This window comes from Pithys albifrons, chromosome 19, assembly GCF_047495875.1.
Source record: "Pithys albifrons albifrons isolate INPA30051 chromosome 19, PitAlb_v1, whole genome shotgun sequence".
Taxonomy (NCBI): Eukaryota; Metazoa; Chordata; class Aves; order Passeriformes; family Thamnophilidae; genus Pithys; species Pithys albifrons.
Window position 1 is genome coordinate 606,155 of NC_092476.1, and position 16,647 is coordinate 622,801.

A 16,647-nucleotide genomic window follows, 5' to 3' on the forward strand; every position below is an offset into this window, starting at 1 on the left:
GTTGAGCAGTCAATGCCTTGCTTTTCCCTGCTCTGCTGTTCAGTAGGGTTGCATGTCCTGTTTCTGCTCTGGGTTGAAGCTGTTCCTGTGCCCCAGGTCAGACCTGGGAAAGCTGCCTTTGCCAAACTAACCTTTCAAACATCCCCCTGTGTCAGAGCTGGGGGGCAGAGGGGCCTTTCCCTGGCCCTCCAGCTCCTCTGCCCCTGGCAATTGGTTTTGCTCCCTGGGGCTCAGACTGGGTGATAAGCTTTGGTTTCATCCTATTTCTTCTGAATTCACCATGGCTTGCAATTCCTTTTGCAGTTCTTGACTGTGTCCTGATCTTGGTTGAAGTTGGAAAAGCAATTCATTCCTTGCTACTGTTAGAACTACATCTTCAGGTAGGGTTATAAAGTTCATGTAGAAATGGTAATTCTTCATAGAGGATGTTTATTAGATAAAAAAGGTATATGGCAGATTTTCTGGCAATAGTAACAATATCTTGTCAAACAATGCAGAAGAACAATTTCAGGCAGTTTTATTATCAGAAACTGACTGTGACATGATCATTGTAAACAGTGCTGAAAAATAAACTCCTTTAAATGTTTCAAAGCATGGATGTAAATTTGAGTCCCTTACTCTGTACACATTTCTTATAATGTAAAAACATTTTATCAAGTGCAGGAAATGTTTGGACTATGGACTCATAACTGCTTACAAATAATATGTTATCCATGTCTTAAGAAACTGCTGGTGTGTCTGCCCCCACCCCAGATACAGATACATCTAATGAGGTAATTACACAGAGAGCAATGGAGTTAGATAAAATTTGAGACCTGTTTTTAATCAGTTCTGATGTTTGCAAGTCAGCTTTAAAATTTGCTTCTCTACTGGATACTGACTTTGCAGTTGATGGGTGGCTCTATTTCATCCACAGGGTGTGTCAGTGACCAAGGGTGTCACAGCCAGAGCAGTGGATGTGGTGAAGGTCACGTTTCTGCTCCTGATTTGAGTAGAAAAATGTTACACAGGACAAACTCTGTTACTGATCAAGACCACCCAGAAATTATGAGCTGAGAGGAAAGGAATCCACACTATCCCTGTTTTATTCCAAAGCTCAGTTCTCCAAATATTGAGAGGAAGAGAAATAGTTTTTGACAGCAAGTATTGCTGTCTTAAGTTTGAAATCTTGCTTTCTGTAACTCCAGAACTATCAAAGGCTTGTCTGGATGTGCACTTTCCTGGTAGGCTGCCAACAGTTAGTTGTGGTTTTCTTGCTCCGTGGTGCTCCCAGGGCAGTGCCATTTTTGTGCCACTCGCGGCGTGTGCTGGAACAGGCCTGCCCACCTCAGGCCCTGCTGCAGGTGGCATCGTTTGCAACCTCAATGTTGAAAGCAACAAGCCCATTAAAGGAAAAGCCTAAATAAAAGGTCACATTTTCATTTCCAGAGGGCACTGACTCGTAGTGGAGAGGCAAGATACGAAGGTCCTTCACGTGACCACGGATGAACAAATTCCTGTCCTTGGTCCAGCCAGAAACTCTTTTGAGATTCTCACGAATTGTCTGGATATTCCACACAGTTCCATGTAGCCACTTCATTCTCCTCTCATCTAAGGATCCCATAATTAATTTATCAATTTTAGTTTTGTGCACAATCTTACTTAACCCATAACCCTTTCCCAGAAAGAAGTGGGTGTAGATTCTTTTCTTTCTGGTAGGGACATTTTTCATCTTGATGTCATACAAATGTTTCAGGGTTTGAAGGGCTGAAGTTAGAATTTCATCTTTATCTGGATTAGGTTCTTTGTCTAGTGCCTCATCTGGCCAGTACAGCAGGGTAAGCAAAAAATAGGCACTTGCTGGAAATGGCCTTTTTGCTTTGAAGAATCTCAGACTGAGCTCCCGAAGCATTTGCAGTGGCAGGAGTTTGGCTGAGCCCGGTGCTAAGCAGGCCAGTGTGATGTGGCACAAAATATAATGGATCAGGTCGTTGTCCTCCAGCCTGTCCCTCAGTGGGTTTTCTGTGTAGAAACTAAGGATCCTTTCTAGCTTTTCAGCTGACCTGTTCTCTTTCTTGTCTGTTAAGAATGACAGGATAGTGGTGACATTTCCTCCCCCACTCTTATAAATACCCATGCGTCTGATCAACTGGCTCTCGGGGCCGTTGTTGCTCTCCTCAATAAGTGATGCTGAGATGAAGAACTTGGCATATACCTCAGACTGTCTTTTCAGCCATTTTCTGGGATTATAAATCTGTTCTTCCTTTTCATCGTTTTCATCATCCTTCTCTTGGTTTTTATCTGTTTGGAAATAACTCAGGTCGTCTGAAATCCATTCCAGAGCATTGTAAAGGTTCTGGCGCAGACCCTTCAGCCGGGAGTGAAGCCTCCCCCACGTTCTTCGTATCTCCTCAGGAATGTAATCTGTGGTGAGGTATTTCACAAGCTCAGTGTACTCCCCCTCTGCACTTCTGTGGAATACAGGGATTGTGGACAGGAACCGAAGGAGACGACAGCCCACCTCTACCTCTCCAAAATAGCCAGCGTTGTTCATAGTCTCACGTTCTGCTTTCGCCGCCTGTTGTGCAGCCCTGAAACATTTCATAGCCTTAAGAGCAATCTCTGTCTTCATAATGATCCTTTCAGGGGTGTCCTCCTCTGTCATTTTATCCACAGTGAAACTAAACCATTTCCTGTAGACTTGACCTTCTGTATCTAAAATATAAGAATCACCTGGCAAATGAGATTTTGCAACCCTTGCCCAGTATTCTGCATCTTCAAATTTTTCATTGCTGTAATTTAGTCTGGCAAGCTGCTGGGCAAAAAAAGGGTCTTTTCCAAGGAGTTCATATGCAGCTTTTAAAACTGCAATAGCTTTTTCACAGTCTTCAGCTTTACAGACATGTTCAATGAACGGGGAGAAGAGAGTGTCAGTATTGTCACCCCTGCTTCTTTTATCACGTCGAATGAACAGATGTCTGATAAACTTTATGAATTCTTCTCGTCCAAATCTGTTTTCAAACAGTGTCTTTTCCTGAAGAAGAGTTGTTGCAAGTTGACTTTGGGATTCATTCCCTGAAAGCTGATGCAGAATTTCTTTTGCAACCAGGCAGTGTATGATCCGCACAGATGAAATGTAAGTGGTACTTAGCTCGATAAAAATCATCCTTGCTTGTTCACTCAGGCGATGTTTGAAATCATAAGCTCTTAACTTGCTCTCTGTGTACGCCCCCAGCCCCAGAAAGGCCTCACAGTGCGACAGGGACACGTAGGAGTCGGGGACGTAGCAGTTCAGCAAAGCCACGTAGCGCATCAGGCAGGTGTCCCGAGAGTGCAGGTCTATGCCGTGCAGGATGTGTGCCACCAGGTCTGACACGTACGTGGCGTTGAACTCCTCGCACATCAGCACAAAGGTAAGTATGAACTCTGGCCTGACATCTTTCTGCTTCAGCTTTTCGAGTTTGGTGTTGAACAGACTTTTCTCTGACTCTGTCAGCTTGTGAGTGACAGCAACTGTGTCCAGTGGAGAAGCCTTGCAGCGCCTTTCAGGGTCATTGCATCGTCTGCAGCACACGAGGACGAAGTAAGGTTTGGGGATGTTACTTTTCCTGGTCGCTGCAGCCTCCACTAACTCGATCTGCAGTTCTTCAAAGTATTCGTCGTCGTAATCCTCGATCAGGAGGAGCACAGGGAACCGGTGACTGATTTCTCTCTCTTCGTAATCTCGGAGTGCAAGCACGTGGCTACAAACGGTTGAAGGCGGGTATGAGGTCTTGATGACAGCACATCTGAAGTGCTTTCTGCTTTTCCACAGAACCTGCCGTGCTATTGTGCTTCCACCACTTCCAGGGTGGTGAAAGATCTTTAGTTTGGCCACAGGGTAGTTCAGGGCACTGCCCCGCAAAATGCCATCCAGGAGTTTGCTGGCTTCCTTGCACGCCTCACGTTCGATGATGTCCCCACAGAGCCTTCTGTCAGCAAGCCACAAGTTTTCCCAGGTGATTTTTCTCCCTCGGTAAAAATTCTGTTCTGTTTCTTGTATCTTTTTTTCAGTCCAGTGGTTGGATTTGATATCATCACATTGGTCAGCACACAGGATTTCCAGGGAATAGAGTTTCTCTTCCTCCCGCAGGGGGAGTGTGCACACCCCTCCCGTGGAAACAGGCAGGTGTCTGGGCTGGGCTGTGCAAGGCAGCATTGCTTGGACAGTGGCATCCACGTGGCTCAGTTTCATGCCCACAATGCTGCGTTGTTCCAGTGTCTCAATGCTGCAGGATGCCTGAGCTAAATTAGCCCACTTTCCATAGTTTTCTCTGGACTCTGCAATGCAAATGATGTACTCCGTGCCATTCATCTCGCTGTAGAATTCCTGGAAAGTGTCCACGAGTGGTTTCTGCACTGGTGAGAGCAGGAGGAAAAGCACAATGAAAGACCTCTCTGGCAAGATTTCCTCACAGATACAAGTAATCACTTTCTTGAGGTACTTTTTCTTTGTTCTAATCCATGTGTTTTCATCACAAGGTTTCTCATCCCCGAGGAAGTCACTGCGCCCGTTGCAGAATATCCAGCTGGTCTGATCGAACAGTTTCTGAGAGGGACGGGTATCAGTCTTAATTTCATTGAAAAAATCCTGTAAAAAATAAGAACTTGCTTCATGGTGCTCTTTGTACTTGCTGTACAGCCCTGAGACACTGGAATGTTCATCAAAGTCAAAGACACAGAAAATGTTCAAGTGCATTAAAAAGTTGATGTAGTTCAGATTATCCTGTTCACATCTGTTGGTGACAAGGATGTACCGCAGGGAATCATCCATGTAGCTTTTGCCATCATTCAATAGAATTGATAACTTTCTCCCTAAATCTTGAGGTATTTCTGTGTGTGCTTGTGTGCTGGAGAGCTCAGCTGTTTCCCTCTGAGCATCCCTGTCTTGCACAGCCTGAATGAAAGCAGTGAGTCTGTTGCGCTGGACAGGCTCAGACTTGGCTCCCACTCTCTGGAAGAGAGCTGGCTCTTTGGTCAGGATCACCTTACGGCTGCTTTCGTTGTATTTTGGCAAGTACACTTCGAAACAGCTCTTCTTCACTAGGATGGCTGTTGGCTCAATGTCAACCTCCACCACAAATCTTTGCTCCTCAGAGTCTTTTGAAATCACTTCAACAAAAACGGGTGGGTGAATACATTTCCTTGCAATTTCTTGTAAATTGTCACAAAAGCATTTTTCTATGTACAAATCCAGTGCATCGACGTAGTCTTCTCGCTTCCTCACCTTGATGCCAACGATCTGTCCGTGTTTCCAGCCCTTGTCCTCAACACTGTCCATGACACCAAAATGGATGGTGCCGTTTGTTCGAATGTTCATGCAGGCTGAAGCAAATCTTATCACTTCAGAGGCAAATTTTGATTGCAGTTGATCTTTGTTCAGTTCTGCTGCAATGGCAAAAGATTTGTATTCGTGGCAAGGAATGATTAAATCATTGACTCCTGATTCTGGAGCAAGAACTGTGTCTTTCACATACTTGAAATCAGCATCCTGACTTCTGAAGGGTCGGCAGTTTCTGAGCTCCAACACTTCTGCAGAACTTTGGAGCTGGGACTTTTTGCTTCTTTGCATCTTGCCAGAAGTGGGAGGAGCTGTGTTGGCACCACTGGTTGTACCTGTGGCACCAGAGCTGCCTCCCCGGGCCGTGCTGGGAGTGGGGGCATTGCTGGCAGTCTCTGCACCTGTTTGTGCCTCCCTTCTGTCGGGCGTTCTGCTGCTGGAATTCTTGGCTTGCTGGGCATTGTCCTGGAGATGCAGAAGTTCATTTCTCTTGTGGATTAAGATCTGGATTTGGCCTTTCTTCATACCTATGTCTTTGAGGAAAGACTCATCCAGTTCCATTAGTGCTGGGCCTGTCACTTCCTCTGCGTGTAGTTTTTCTACATACTCTTTCTTGATTCCAGTAGACTCCAGCCAACATCTGACGTGGTTCTCATCCCAGGCATTCACAGGTAATGTTTTGTAATCTGGCAGTTTAAATTGTGTGTTAGTAACATAAACTAAAGACGTGTCAACCTGCTTGACAAGGCATCACATTCCCTGCAAAACTGGCCACGCTGAATGCTGGGTTAGTGTCTCTCTACCAGTCACAGTGAGAGTGTCTCAGCTTCTCAAATGTCAGCTCTGATGACAGAGCATCCTTAACCTCAATGAGAAGCACTCCTAAGCAATGGGACAAAACTAATAAATCAGCAAAGCAGGAAACTATAAAGGAGGTTTGGAAATGATCCTCAACAGCAGTCATGGAAATAACCCCAATGGTTTGCAGGGAATGAATGATGTGACAGGGTCATGGGAACTGACAGGGCTGGATTCTCTAAACTGGACAGGTTTGGGCAGATGATTTACCCACTTGAGCCTGATTATTTTTTGTTGAATGAAGGTGGCATCAATACAAACCCTAAGATGATGCTAAGAGTACTGATTAGTTCTCCACTAGGGAGGAATCCTTGAAATGTAGATAATAAAAGGCAAATTGCTACATATAAAGTACAAATTTTCTGAAAGCAATACATACCCATTGTTTTGGGTGAGGGAAGTCTTTCCATTAATGCACAAAATCCTAGAGGGGGAAAAAAAAAACCTGTCTTCAGATTGACAGTTAAGGTTCCTGTGTTAGTTCAGGCTGACTTTGGAATGCTCCCTGTCTCTCCCCACCTGTCTGGTCCAAGGTCATGTCTGTACCTCTAAGAGCCTGGCTGTGCTGCCTCTGTGCACCTGCACTGCTGGTGCTGCTGACACACACATGGTGTGAAAGAAATGGGTTCTGGAGGAGCTTGTGCTGCTGCCTGAGCCCCCCCAACAGCTTGTTGGATGTTGGGAACAAGGAGGCCCCCCCCACTGTATCCCCAGCTTCCATCCCTTGCTTTTTATTGCTTTTTCTCACTTTGCCTTCCCAGCCATTTGTTCCCTCACACTCCCTTTTTTCTGGGTACACTCTCCCTCTCTCCCACTTTTTTCCATGTCTGTTCTGGTGCTTACCAAAGCCCCTGTGCAGCAGCTCAGCTCACTGCCCAACCCAGCAGGGGCGTTCATGTTCAGCAGAGTGTCCTTGCCTGAGGCCTGACGTCCCCTCCATGCCCAGCCTCCATTCCCAGGGGCTCAGAGCCAGGTGGCGGCAGGGACAGCTGGTTCTGCACTGCAGGAGGAACAGGTTAAATACCCTGCTCAGCATCACAGCACGAGAGACTCACACGTCAGGGGTAACCACCCACCAGCCCACGGCCCAGTGAGCAAAGGTCCCAGCAAAAGGCTGTCGGTGGTGAGCCCTCAGCTCTGCTGGCTCCCTGCAGCTCACGGTGCTGCAGCCGGGCCGCCCACAGCCCGGAGGGTGAGGGCAGGAGGAGCAGCACCTCGGGGGACTGTGAGAGCTCCACACCTGCCCTGCAGTGCGAGGGAAGGACACGAGCACCAGCACCTCGGGGGACTGTGCAAGCTCCACACCTGCTCTGCAATGTGAGGGTGGTAACTGAGGGAAGGAGATGAGCACCAGCTCCCCAGGACCACGGTTTGGCAGGAGGTGAGTTCAGCTAAAGGTAAGGGGGTTTGGGGAGATCCTGGGCCTGGGAAGATAAGGAATGCTAGAAAAAAGTGGAGTAAATGCACATTTACCCCAGTGAGCCCTGGAGAAGCCTGGTGTAGGTGAGGCACCTGGCTCTGGTGTGGGCAGGGGGCTCTGGGGGACAGCCTGTTGGAGGTGTGAGGGGATCCCCAGAGTCCGCGTGAACAGACTGGTTGGGAAAATGGTGGGGGACATTTCCAGTGACACTTGGTGCAGCCTTCCCCAAGAAAGAGGGCTAAAAATGCCCCTGAAATAGTGGTCTTTCAGTGCCTCTGGTCACCTTCCAGGGGTGGCTTATGGTGAATTCCTCCCTGCCCTCCCTCCCGCGCCTGTCCCTGTGGCACAGCCTCCTGTGACAGCTGACGTCAGGAAGCGAAAACGAAACTTGGCGGGGAATAGAAATGATGGAGGCTGGGCAGGGATGGGCAGGGCAGCGGGAGGGGCCCCTGATCCCACCCGGCTCTGATCCCACGCGGGGGCAAGCCCTGTGTGTGCTCCGGGGGGCCCTGGGAGCTCTGGGCTGGGCAGGGCAGCGGGAGGAGCCCCTGGTCCCACCCGGGGGCAGCAGTGGGGTCGCGGTCCCTGCAGCCCCCGTGTGTGCTCGGGTGGGCAGGTGCGGGCAGAGGTGTCTGTGCCCACCCCCTGGCGCTGCCGAGCGGCTCCTACCCCGGTGGGATGTCCGGGTGGCAGTGGAGGGACAGCCTCTCTTTTCCTTAACCCTTCTACCAGTGGAGTAACGTGCTAGGCTGGAATGAGCCCCAGCGCCTGCAGGACGCGCACAGGGAGGGCTTACCTTGCAGAGCCCGCGGGTAACGGGAGGTCTCCAGTGCTGTCCTTTAATGAAGGAACCTGCAAGGAAGGAGGGAGGGAAGGTGGTCCAGGCTGCGGTGCCAGGCTCTGCCAGACCCTGCTGCGGTCTGAGCACTACGTGTGTTCCACAGCGCTTCTGTGAGTTTCTGGAAAGAAAAAAGGAAACTGCTTTAAACAAACAGTCCTGATGAGCTCCAGGTCTCCACCCCCTCTCAGCAGGGTGGTGCTGCCCCTGTGACTCAACCAGCACCCTGAGCCCCACCAGGTATGATCAGGAAGTGGTATGGTGGGTTTATTTCGTTTTTCAAACCATCAGGTCCAGCCCATTTACTGCCCTGTGTATCAGCTCCCCACCTGCTCCAGGCCAGCTCATCAGGGCAGTATGGAGAGGTTGGCAGGGTCAGACACCAGAGGCTCCTCAGCCCTCGCACCACCAGGGCCCAGGCAGGTTGTGGCTTTCTTTTCCTGTAAAGCACGTGATTAGTTACCAGCTTAGTTTCCTCCCAAAAATTTTTGTTTGTGGCTATCTCTGTACTGCACAGCAATGCAAATTCTTGCAGCCATTTTATCTTACCCAGTCACCTGCCTCAGCCTCCAGCACGAGGTGATGGTGCCTGGGGAATGTCAGAGTAACAAAACAGGCTCCTGGGCCTGCAGGAGGCTCCATGTTCACCCCAGCCCAACAACTCCGTGTGGCTCCTGCGCTGCAGCCCCAGCCTGGATGAGCAGGAGGCAGGGAGTGGTTTCAGCAGGCTCCAAACCCAGGCACGAGTCCCCTCTGCAGGGAGGCAGCACAGGCTGCCCAGGCATCACCTCCACCCCCCTCACTGCCCCAGCCCCAGTTCTGGCAGCACCAGCTGAGCTCCACAGACACACATGGCCACTAAAAGCTGTGGGGTTTTAATCTGAGTACAAGTCTTTATTTAGTAGATTTATAAAAGAACTTTACATGAGAAGTATAAAAATACGAAATAGGCTTTGAATTTTCTTAGGTAAAATTACCATTATTTTTTCAAGCTTTAGAAACATGTAACCTGCACAGTTTGGCATCTCAGGTAAATTGCTCTCATACATTGTAAAACCAGGAAAAAACCTCCCGTAAAGCAGCTCCAGGAAAGGAGCTGTATGCACCCAATCATTCATATCACTGGCAATAATTGAATAGTTTAAGACACAATGGCACAGTCATACAAATTCCCACTTTGTAATTTCTCCTTTAATTAATCCCATTGAAAGATACAGTATCACTTTCCTCTTCCAGTTGTTATCAGGTGATTAAACACAAACCTGATTAAGACTGATTTGGCACTCTCCAGACTTGTACCACTTGGATTCGATACCACTTTGTAGTAAAAATTAAATAAATATAAATACATTAAATAAATACATAGCAAAAGAACACGCCAGTTACACCAGAACTCAGCACTTCACTCCCTGCACAGAGGATGTTTTGTCACAGCTTCAGGGCCGGTGGATCACACGCTGCACCTTCACACACCCAGCAGGGGCTGCCCTGGGTGGAACCGCCAGCCCACACAGCACCCCTGGGGCACGGCCCTGCTTTCACTGCTTGGACAGCTCTCCTTGCTTCCTCTTCAGCTGCTTTTCCCCGGGGCTCTCTCACCTCTGGCTCCCTGCCTGGCAGCCCTTTCTGACCAGAGAGGGGCCCTCTCGCTGCTCTCTGCAGTTCCTGTGCAGACCCACTCAGATACCGTTAATGCAGCTCCAGGACTGTTCAAGCTCTTCTGTCAATACTGGTTGATATTAAATGAGGCTTGTTTGCAAAGTAGGTAAACCTTGAGCTGATTTTTCAAGTCAGTATTTTTTAGAACTTCATTGTATCTGCTCAAGTATGAGGGACTAATTTCCCAGGGTAGTGCTGATTGAACAGGAGTGGTACTTTCACACTGCTTTGGATAATCAGACATGATTCCCTTCACAGTCACTGGTGTGCCTAATGCCTCACGTGGCAGTAGTGCAATGGCAGGTTCAGATCATTTGCTACAACCAAAGGGCTCCTTTTGCAGATCCCAGTCCTTAGCAATTATATGATTTCAATCACTGTATTTTGATTTTTTTCTTTTTGTAGTAAACCCCATCAGTTACAGAATCACATATAGTACAGGGATACTGGGTGATGGATATATCCAGCTATTGCTCTCCACTTCCACAGTCTTGAGAACTGCCTTGGAGTCCTTGACTCCCTGCCCAGGGTTCACCTGCTTTGCCACTCGCTCCTTGGGCTCCCACCACCTCCTGATCCAGCACAGCCACAGGTACAAGGCACTTTTTGGAAGCTTGGTGTTTTCAAAGAGAGAGAATTCAGCTCTTTGATCCCCCTTTTCCCTGCTAAAGGTAGGCCTGTGCTTGGAATGTTGGTCCCAGAGAAGAAAGCTCCATCCCTCTCCTCTCAAACAGTGTCCCCTGCCAGGCTCAGCTCTGCAGAGTCCTCAGCATAGTAATGGTGGAACAGCCTCTCCTGGCAGCAGATGTGCATGGCGTGGTAGGTGTGCAGGAGCAGGCGAGGGAACCGAGCTGTGAAGTAGCACACAAAGTCATCGGGGATGGAGCCCAGGGTCTCCTGCACTTCCAGAGGCAGCTCCCGGTAGTGGTGCTTCTGTGGAGGAGAACAGAGGAGGGAAAGGCTCAGCCAGAGGGTTTGTGTTCAAGGAGTGTTTGTAAGCAGAGCTGTTGATCTTCCTGACAAGGTGACCTGTTCTGTCGTGCAGGAGCTCAGTGCCCAGACCAAGGGATGGCCCAGGCTGGCACCAAATGGTGGCTGTGCTGCCGAGGGACAGGAGACCTTTACCTTATTTCTCATCGCCCTCAGAAGGTCCCGGACTGAGCCTCCCTTATAGGACCTGAATTTTCGAAGATCTGTAAGAGAAATGATGTGCTGTGATGCAGTTTTAGTTGCTGGGGTGTGTGCCCACACCACAGATCCTTGTAGGTGATTTTCAGAACACAAACATGGTCTTGAATTTGAAGAAATACTTTAGTGGCAAGTAAAGGTCATGTGCCAAAACTGAGCCAGTGTTATCCTTCCATTCCTGTCCCGGCACACAGAACAGCAAGTAACTCCCTTCCTCTCTGGAAAAGTTCTGTCCATTACCTGTCTGAAGAGGAACAGTGATGTGCTCTCTCCAGTCCATTTTCACCACTTCTCTTCCACCTCTTTCTAACTGCTTGACTATTGGACCATCTAAAGCTTCTTTCTCTATCCGGTCACTGACATCCTGGAAGACATTCAGTTTATTTCTAGGTTTATTTCCAAGCTTTCCCCAACAATTTCAAATTGCTGCTCCTTGCCAATTAGAACCTGTCCTGGTAATGAAGTTGGGATTCCACTTCACCCCCCACAGTGCTTGGCAACAGGATACAGAGATTTCTGGGATTATTTGTTTCACCATCTGCCAAAGATGTTTTAGCACAGAGGAGATAAGGCTGGAAAAGCCTCAGGTCCCCAGCCAGTTCCCATCCCACCATCAGGATTTAGTGTAACCCCCTGACAACGTCCTCTGTGTGTTCTGTAGCTGCTGGAGACCGTCCTCACCCCGAGGAAAGGTGGGCACATCACGTTCTGGCCCCCGTAAAAGATCTGCTGTGAGACTAAGCCAAGTTCTCAGGAGCAGCCCCAGGTATTACAACTCTGCTGCTTTACTCCTCACAGAAAGGCTGGGGGTTCTATGACCTCAAACAGGCACAAAGGAGAGGCTGAATTCAAGACCTGAACAAAGTCTACAGGAGTCCTGGAACTGAAAGGAGAGAAAAGTTCATCACAAACCTGAAAGAACTGGAGCTGTTTTTCTAAACTCCAGAAGAAGGGGTGTTTCAGCACACAGCTGGCAGACGGCCTTTTCTGAGGGTCCATGTTTATCATCTGCTCTATTAAATCACGAGCCACTATGTCTTCTGCAAGGAAAAGGGGTAGGGAAACTTATTTTACTACTTTGATTTTATTTTCCCTACATTCTTAGGCTGTAGGAAAATGCAGTATTTTGTACTTTACAATATTCTGCACTTCACAGATTGACTTCCTGCTGCCCTGCTAGCTCAGGTGAGTCCTCACAGAAATGCTGGGCAGTGACAGAAAGGCAGAAGGGTTGACTCAGAGACTCAGAGTATTCCAGTTTAAATACAGGAAATAACTTCACACCCAAGCCTGGAGGGTTCCCAACTGCACATCCCAGATATGCTCTGGGGGACTGGCTGGGAGTGCAGCTCTCACCAGTGCCGGGCTGGGACTCCTGTGGGCCGTGGTTCTGCCATCTCTGTTGGCATTTAGCACCCTCTGGTGTGCTGTGCTCACCGTGTGTCCCTGCATCCAGGCACTCCAGGCTGTATGCTCCCAGCAGGATGTTGGCTTGCCGCTGCAGGGACTTGCCAAAGGGGTGGCCACCTTCCGACACCACGTAGTAGAAGACACAGCCAGCTGAGAAGATGTCCACGGTGTATGTCTGCAAATAAACAACCTCTAAGAGCAAGGACATGCTTTTTCCCCCTGAAGTCTCTGATCATCACCACAGGGTGGTTATTTTGGGTCTAAGAGCAGAAGGACATTCCCAGAATGGCACACTGCAGGCAGCCTGAAGGCCCAGGCACCAAGCCCAGCCTGTCGTGGGGTCTGTGCTGCTCCTGGGGAAGGGACACACTCACAGGGTTCTCCTTGCAGTCCTCGCTCAGCATCTCCGGGGCGATCCAGCCCTCGGTGCCCGGCACGCCCGAGCGGCGGCTGAAGCTGTGCCTGCCCACTGCCAGCTTCTTGCACAGCCCAAAGTCAGAAATCATGGCCTTCACCCTGCCGTGGGCATTGGGCATCGAGATCAGGATGTTGTGGGGCTTCAGGTCCCTGTGGACTGTTACAAACACCTGATTACCAACGCTACTTGTGCACAGTTAAAGGAACCTTTCGCAAGGCTGAGCCACCACTCCTTAAACCCCAGGCCTGACTTCAAATGACTGTCTTTGGTAGAGGCCCATCACTTTTTTTACTCCATCACCACAGGCTCTCATGTTCTATAGACTTGTATCCCAAACATGCACCACCCTGCACAAACAGTAGGGCCAGTTTTGGTACTCCAGGACAGCAGAATGTTACAGGGACAAAGCCCGTGTCAAACCACAGAATGGTTTGGGTATGAAGGGACCTTTAAAGACCATCTCATTCCAAGCCCCCGCCATAGCCAGGGACACCTTCCACTAGGCCAGGTGGGGAGACCAGCACCAGACCAGTTGCTCTTCTTTCTCCAGGTAAGAAAATGTCCCCCTCCTGCAGCCCTGAAAGGAGAGCTGTTCTTACCAATGCTCAGGGAGTGCAGGTAGGCCAGCCCAGACGTTGTCTGCTGCAGGAGAGTGATGGGCTGTAAGCCATGGTGGCTGAAGGCCTTTTGCTCAACATACTGCAACAGAGAAGAACACCAGAGTCAGCCCCAACACTGCTCAGCAGCTGCACTGGCAGTAAATCCATGCACTTCACCCCCCAGCAAGGTTCAACAGGGTAAACTGTGCTGGCTGATAGCACAAAAAGAGCTTGGGTTTGGCTGAAGGTGCTGATCTCTCATTCAGAGCTAGAATTCTGTAGCACTGTGCTCCAGAAACAAGGCCAGAGAGTCCTGAGGGTCTCTGGTAGGAGGCTGGGAGGAGGAGGAGGAGGACTAGAAAGAAGCTCTTCCCGTTAAGGACAAAATCAAAAGACAACAGTGTGGGAGCTTAACTCGGTACAGGGATAGGGATGTCTTCCTAAGGGTCTGCAAACACCCCGTTCTGGGAGTGTGGGATTGGCACAGAGGTGACGGTGGGAGGGAGTGGCACATCTGCCATGTGTGGCAGCCCTGCAGCAGCAGCAGCTCCGCCGCGGGCAGCGCGGGCCCCGTGTCACCTCCTGCAGCGTGGCGGCGCACAGCTCGATGGCGATGTACTGGAACTGCCGGTCCCGCTCCGTGCAGAAGTACCGGATCACGTTCGGGTGCTCGTCGGACTCGCGCAGCAGCTGCACCTCCCGGTCCGCGAAGCTGAAGCACTCGGGGAGGATCCTCTTCACCGCAACGTCGCGGTTGTCGAACGTGCCCCTGCAGGCAGGGAGGGGAAGCACAGCGGCCCCTCAGCGGCCACAGCGGGGCCGAGGCCTGCGCAGGGGCTGCTGCTCTGCAAACAGGTGTGTCTGGGCAGCGAACGCTTCTTGGGGAAGTGAAGTAAAAGCCTTGCTAGTGAAGAAAATGCATGCGAGTACCCCAGAAACAGGCAAAAAGTTTAATTCCTGTTCATATTAGCTATGCGAGGGCATTTATAAAAAAAGAAATTAAAAGGACCTAATGCAAACACAATATTCATAATGCACACATTCTCTCCTACCTGTAAACAATCGTCCCTTCAGCTCCATGTCCCAGTACATCTTTAGGGTTAAATGAAATCTTGCCAACTATCACTCGGCTTGTACCTTCATCTGAACAAGAAAAGAGAAGCAAGGACTGGTCTAGGATGGGGCAAGGCAGCCCTTTTCAACTGAGTCCAGTCTGTAAAGGTCTCTTTGCTCATGTTTAACACAGATGATGAAAGCAAATTAATATCTCCACGTTGGTTCTCACACTGAGGAGGCAAATACTCTGTGGTGACCAAATGATCCAATGTGGAGAGTCAAAACTCATTTATAAACAACACCTGACATGAGGTCTGCAAAGATCATGGCTCAGGGCAGTGAGAGATGAGGGGCTGTCAGCAACAGTTTAGAGATGTTGAATTTAGGAAGTGCTGACTGACAGTTACAGATGTGGGTTTAGTGGCAGTTTCCCTGAACAACCCCTGAAGGGACAAATGAGTGCACAGGCACCCCGGGCAGGAAGGCAGGCAGGCTGTGCTGCCTAATCCTTAGTTCTGCATTCCAGTTAATCATCACAGTGTGTGTTTTTATTTAAATGAATCTCTCCCTAGAATGGCTACAGGGTACAGAACACACTGCCATGGGCAGCACAGCCCCTCATCTGGCTGTTCCTGGAAAGCCAATGATCCTGCAGAGGGTCAGGTGCCCCAGGGTGGGCAGAGGGCCAGACTGAGTGGGGAGGACGGTTCTTTTCAGGCATGAAGAATCACCAATAACTATTTCAGTGTATCATCCCACAGACTGGGCAAACAGAGACACAGTAACCCCCACTGGGTCTCCCTTACCTCCCTCCTCTTGCTCCGTGGAGAGGCAGCTCCCGCCGTCGGAGGTGGAGACGCTGGAATAGGCGGAGTGGTTGGAGGCCCTCGGGGACAGGTTTGGGGAGCTGCCCCCAGAGCTCTCCGTGCGCCCGCACGGCGCGTCCAGGAACTCCGGCTCGGCAGGGAGCTCCCCGGGGGCCACAAAGGGCAGCTGCTGCTGCTGCAACAGCTGGATCTTCTCCTCCAGCTGATGCTGCCTCTGCTGCTGCTGGTGCACACTCTGCGAGAAAGGGCCTCGTGAAGATCTGACAGGTCACACGAGGGAGCCCTACAGCTACTGGGCAGTGGCATCTAAAAGGTGGGAGCAAAACTCCCCTGCCACGTCCCTGCTGGCCCCAGAGAGGGGAGAACGTTCACTCCTGGTCTGAATTTCATTCTGAAATCGCATGGGTTGGTTAATATGGCAAAAGCTGTTATTACTGAGTTGACCAGGTGTTTTTAAACCATACAGGGATAAAGGCTTTGATCCAAAACCTGGAAAACCTGACAGTGTTAAGACAGGAGAGGAAGAGAGGAGTGAAGCCAACGGTGTTAAGATCTTGTTTGAAAAGAGTAACACCTACAAAACTCACACCTGATAGATGGAAAAATAAAGCTCTCCAGACCTGACCCAAAGAAATCATTGCTAGAGCAGATTTGTAGCCTTTGCTGCCCCCTGCACCTCTGTGAGGGAGGGGGAAACCCCTGGAGTGTGTGACCAGCCCCTGTCTCATTCTTGGCTGTGCAGTGTTCCTGACTGTCCCTCCACCCAAAAGCACAGCAGGCCAGGCCAGCATTACCATGGGGTAGGTGATGATAAAGGCCACCCAGCCCACGAGCAGGAAGGTGCTGAGGATGATGGTGGCCATGTCCTTCAGCATGGAGTCCACGGCAGCCTCGGGCCGTGGGCCGGGCCGGGCAGGAGCCTCCTCAATGTCCTGGGGGGCAGCAGGAGGCACTTCTGGGGAGGAACCTCCCACGATGTCAATGACCTGAGGCCAGGAAAGCTCTGTTAGCTCAGGATCAGTGTGGGGACGGGGCATTTACATCCAGGCTTTCTGCTGCATCATTTTGAGCCATT

The 16,647-nt window shown here is 50.0% G+C and overlaps 2 protein-coding genes and 1 long non-coding RNA gene across 6 annotated transcripts in view; 1 reads left to right on the forward strand and 2 right to left on the reverse strand.

The window, feature by feature from the left end:
- Positions 1-254: 254 nt before the first annotated feature.
- On the reverse strand, positions 255-8,802 carry LOC139680914 (sterile alpha motif domain-containing protein 9-like). Of its 3 annotated transcripts, XM_071573935.1 has the most exons (5): positions 8,745-8,802; positions 8,374-8,536; positions 7,001-7,157; positions 6,537-6,581; positions 256-5,985 (listed from the first exon to the last, which is right to left on the reverse strand). In XM_071573935.1, exons 4-5 carry the CDS (start codon positions 6,565-6,567, stop codon positions 1,328-1,330), a joined length of 4,689 nt encoding a protein of 1,562 aa, XP_071430036.1. In that variant the 5' UTR covers positions 6,568-6,581; positions 7,001-7,157; positions 8,374-8,536; positions 8,745-8,802; the 3' UTR covers positions 256-1,327. The 3 variants fall into 3 exon arrangements, with proteins under 3 accessions (XP_071430038.1, XP_071430036.1, XP_071430037.1); XM_071573937.1 differs by lacking the exon at positions 7,001-7,157 and having other exon boundaries at positions 255-5,985; XM_071573936.1 differs by lacking the exon at positions 8,745-8,802 and having other exon boundaries at positions 8,374-8,578.
- Positions 8,671-12,954, forward strand: LOC139680918 (uncharacterized). Its single transcript, XR_011699435.1, has 3 exons — positions 8,671-12,317; positions 12,419-12,447; positions 12,719-12,954. It is a non-coding gene; the product is annotated as an uncharacterized lncRNA (long non-coding RNA).
- Positions 9,284-16,647, reverse strand: part of ERN1 (endoplasmic reticulum to nucleus signaling 1) — a 30,715-nt gene continuing 23,351 nt past the window's right edge. The window contains exons 12-22 of one of the 2 annotated variants that reach the window (XM_071573938.1): positions 16,367-16,558; positions 15,552-15,807; positions 14,742-14,832; positions 14,269-14,458; positions 13,690-13,789; positions 13,047-13,246; positions 12,700-12,847; positions 12,175-12,302; positions 11,503-11,626; positions 11,200-11,267; positions 9,284-11,007 (exon numbers count right to left, since the gene is read on the reverse strand). In XM_071573938.1, coding sequence (XP_071430039.1) covers positions 10,801-11,007; positions 11,200-11,267; positions 11,503-11,626; positions 12,175-12,302; positions 12,700-12,847; positions 13,047-13,246; positions 13,690-13,789; positions 14,269-14,458; positions 14,742-14,832; positions 15,552-15,807; positions 16,367-16,558 — 1,704 coding nt within the window. In that variant the 3' untranslated portion in view covers positions 9,284-10,800. The remainder of the gene's footprint in view (positions 11,008-11,199; positions 11,268-11,502; positions 11,627-12,174; positions 12,303-12,699; positions 12,848-13,046; positions 13,247-13,689; positions 13,790-14,268; positions 14,459-14,741; positions 14,833-15,551; positions 15,808-16,366; positions 16,559-16,647) is intronic. The other variant, XM_071573939.1, reaches the window with a different exon arrangement.